The sequence below is a fragment of the Suricata suricatta genome, chromosome 4 (assembly GCF_006229205.1).
Source record: "Suricata suricatta isolate VVHF042 chromosome 4, meerkat_22Aug2017_6uvM2_HiC, whole genome shotgun sequence".
Classification (NCBI taxonomy): Eukaryota; Metazoa; Chordata; class Mammalia; order Carnivora; family Herpestidae; genus Suricata; species Suricata suricatta.
The window spans coordinates 140725154-140728354 of NC_043703.1; the positions used below are offsets into that span (position 1 = coordinate 140725154).

The 3201-nt window shown below is 43.7% G+C and overlaps 1 protein-coding gene across 1 annotated transcript in view; it reads left to right on the forward strand.

Moving 5' to 3' along the window:
- LOC115290732 (xanthine dehydrogenase/oxidase-like) overlaps positions 1-3201 on the forward strand; it is a 64203-nt gene that overhangs the window by 37841 nt on the left and 23161 nt on the right. Inside the window, exons 14-15 of the mRNA XM_029938557.1 lie at positions 345-514; positions 2532-2655. Coding sequence (XP_029794417.1) covers positions 345-514; positions 2532-2655 — 294 coding nt within the window. The remainder of the gene's footprint in view (positions 1-344; positions 515-2531; positions 2656-3201) is intronic.

The window sequence follows — 3201 nt, forward strand, 5'->3', positions numbered from 1 at the left end:
TGTTTTTACATTTAAAATGAACATTCTTTCCTTCTAATTTAAATTGTCGAAAATATGTCTTAATAGTTGCATACTATTCGATCGTATGCATACCGTGTAAGCTTTTTATTCAAACCCCAACGAATGAACAATGAGGTTCTTCTTTAGTTACTGATTTTTTTTCCCTGTGTATCGTGATACTATGACCCTTTGCAATGCCTTTCTGTTCCTTCACCCTGTGCCCATCCTGCCTGTCCATCCTCACTCTTCAGGTTTGCTTTGGCTGAAGCTCTCTGCAGTTTCCCAGGCCTGGAGGGAAACAGTGTCCTCTGCAGCTCAGCTTGACTGTGATCATGTCGTTCCAGGAGGTGCCCAAGGGTCAGTCTGAAGAGGACATGGTGGGTCGGTCCCTGCCCCACCTGGCCGCGGCCATGCAGGCATCTGGGGAGGCCGTGTACTGTGATGACATCCCTCGCTACGAGAATGAGCTGTCCCTCCGGCTGGTCACCAGCACCCGAGCCCACGCCAAGATCAAGTGAGTATAGTAAATAGACTGAGGGAGGAGGGTGCTGGGAGGCTCCTCCAGGGTTGCCTGAGAGATTACATTAGACCCAAAAAGGGAGTGAGGAGCATTTAACAGGAGCAGATTAGATCTGGGCTAAACTTCAATGCAAAATTTCATGAGAACTTGAGTCAGTGCTAAGGGGAAGAGCATGACCTTAGAGTCGGACAGACCTGGGATTGTGTCTCTGTTCCAGTGTTTACCAACTGTGACCTTGACCTGGGATGTTTAAGCTCTCAGTTTCTCTATACATAACAGGGTGTTTTCATGATGATCAGTGATAGAGTCCATGAAGGACCTAGCAGAGAAGGGTCTCCTGTACCCATCTGTTGAATTTGCAGAGCCCAAATGACAAGAATTGCCACCTCTATAATAATAATAATAATAATAATAATAATAATAATAATACCCAACACTCATATGGCACTTAATGTTTGCTTCAGCCTTTAAAGCATTTTGCGTATCTTGTCACATTTACTCCTCACAACAATCCTATAAGCAGGTCCTATTATTAACTCCATGTTCCAGATAAGGAAACTGAGGCACGAAGATGGTTAGTTACTTGCCCTAGGTCCCAGAGTTGGTACGCAGCGAAGCTGGAGTTTGAAGCCAGGTGGCATTAGCAGCTGGGCTGTGTTGCTCTGGATATTTAGACCAGAGACTGCATGTGATCTCCTGGTGGGCATAGGACACATACCCTGCTGAATACAGCAGCTAGGAGAATCCCTCCCTTGGGCCCTGCCACTGCATGGATTAGGAATCCAGTCTCCCCATCGTTGGTTTTTTTCCTCTGCTGCTCCTCTGCGGCTCTCATGCTCCAGGAATGGTAACCTGAACACAGAGAAAACCTAACAGATAGGTAAGCTCTTCCAGCTCTCTGAAAAAAAGAAAAAAAAGATGTTTAAGATGATATGGTTGTCATCTATTGGGTAAATGCATTTGACTTTATTTATCTTTGTCTTGAGCCCATACTGCCCATACTGGTCACATCCACATTGTCTACATCTTTGCTTTATCTGAGTAATGTGTGAATGGATGTAGAAGGATGGGGGCAGGGGGCTCTGAAGTAATGGTAATGATCTGGGCTTTCCTTCCTGTGTGCACTTGGAAAGGAGTGAGGTGCAGCAAAAGTGGACAAGGCTTTGGCTCTTCATAATCTAACCTGTCATAATCCCAGCTACACTGCTCTCTGGTGGGTGACTTTGGAAAAGCTACTCAATTTCTCTGAGCTTGAGTTGCCCCAAATGTAGAAGGAGGATAGTGACCATAACTTCCTGGGGCCCTGATGAGGATTGCCTGTTTGGAAGGTGCTTGGTTCTTCAGAGTGGTTTCCATACCTTTCTTTGAGGTGCCTCTGCTCCATCTCCCCACGGGAGCCTGGGCCAGAGTGAGCAGTACACAGTTGAGACTGTTATTAGTGAAACAGTCTCCAGTCATTTTCCATCTCAGGCCTGATGATGGCCGGGGTGCCCTGCTGTTCTGGGATAGCTTCCTGAAGGTGGGGAGAGAAATTTGGCTGTGTGATGATGTTCAGGGCCATTCCATCAGTGGTGCAGTAAGGGCCCTGAATTACTGACACTGTGTGGATAGTAACTGTGATGTGGGTTTGAACTCTCAAGAGTAAATGCTACTCACTGTGATTTAGATCTATAGAGAAAGATTCATGGGGGTGGGGGGCAGGCCTATCTTCATTTTCTATTCCCCACAGCATTTAGCATGGTGGCCCTCACAGGGTATTTAATTAGCATTTGCAGAATAGGATACAGTAAGAGAACCTATGGAATGTAGGATAAGATAGGATAGGACAGGCTATAGAATATAGGATATGATGGGATAGGATAGAATATAGGTAATAAGATAGGAGAGGATGGACTAGAAGGGAGGAAGTTGAGTAGAGGAAAAACCAACATGAGGGCAGTGGTATCCAGTTGGTGGTGAGTCTGCTGCTTCAGTTTCCTGCCTGGGCCCCTCACTGTGCTCATTCTTGCAGATCCATAGATACTTCAGAAGCTCAGAAGGTGCCAGGGTTTGTCTGCTTTATCTCTGCGGATGATGTTCCCGGGAGTAATATAACTGGAATTTATAATGATGAAATGGTTTTTGCAAAGGATAAGGTACGTCTTGGATTTTTTTTAGATACAAAGTTAGTGGAATGAGTGCTTGAGTTTTAATTTGTGCTCCTTCTTCCAAATCCCTAATCTTAAGAAGATTCTATATCTGCACATACTGTGGCGTCAACTGATTGGCCACTGTACACGACCATCAGCACATGGATGGAATGGGTCTGGTGACATTTTTAACTTTCACTTAGTGGTTACTTGTTTATTTAATTGTTGGCTGCTTATTTCACGTAGTTGGATGACTCCAAGTCAAAGTGGTATTAACACAAGACTTGTGATTATTGTTTAAACTACCAATTAGGTTCTTAAAGGGATAATTAGTTCCTTTTTTAAAAGAAATAAAAAACAACAACAACATAAAAAACCAAAAAAACCACCATCATATAATTTCTGTGCTTGACTGAATGTATTAAATAAGCAAACACCACCAACAAGCAAAACAAGTACTACAATGTAAAAATATTAAAAAAAGAAAACCCTCTCACATGCATAAATGAAAGATTGCACACAAAGAACTCACATCTTTTCAAGCTTCCATAG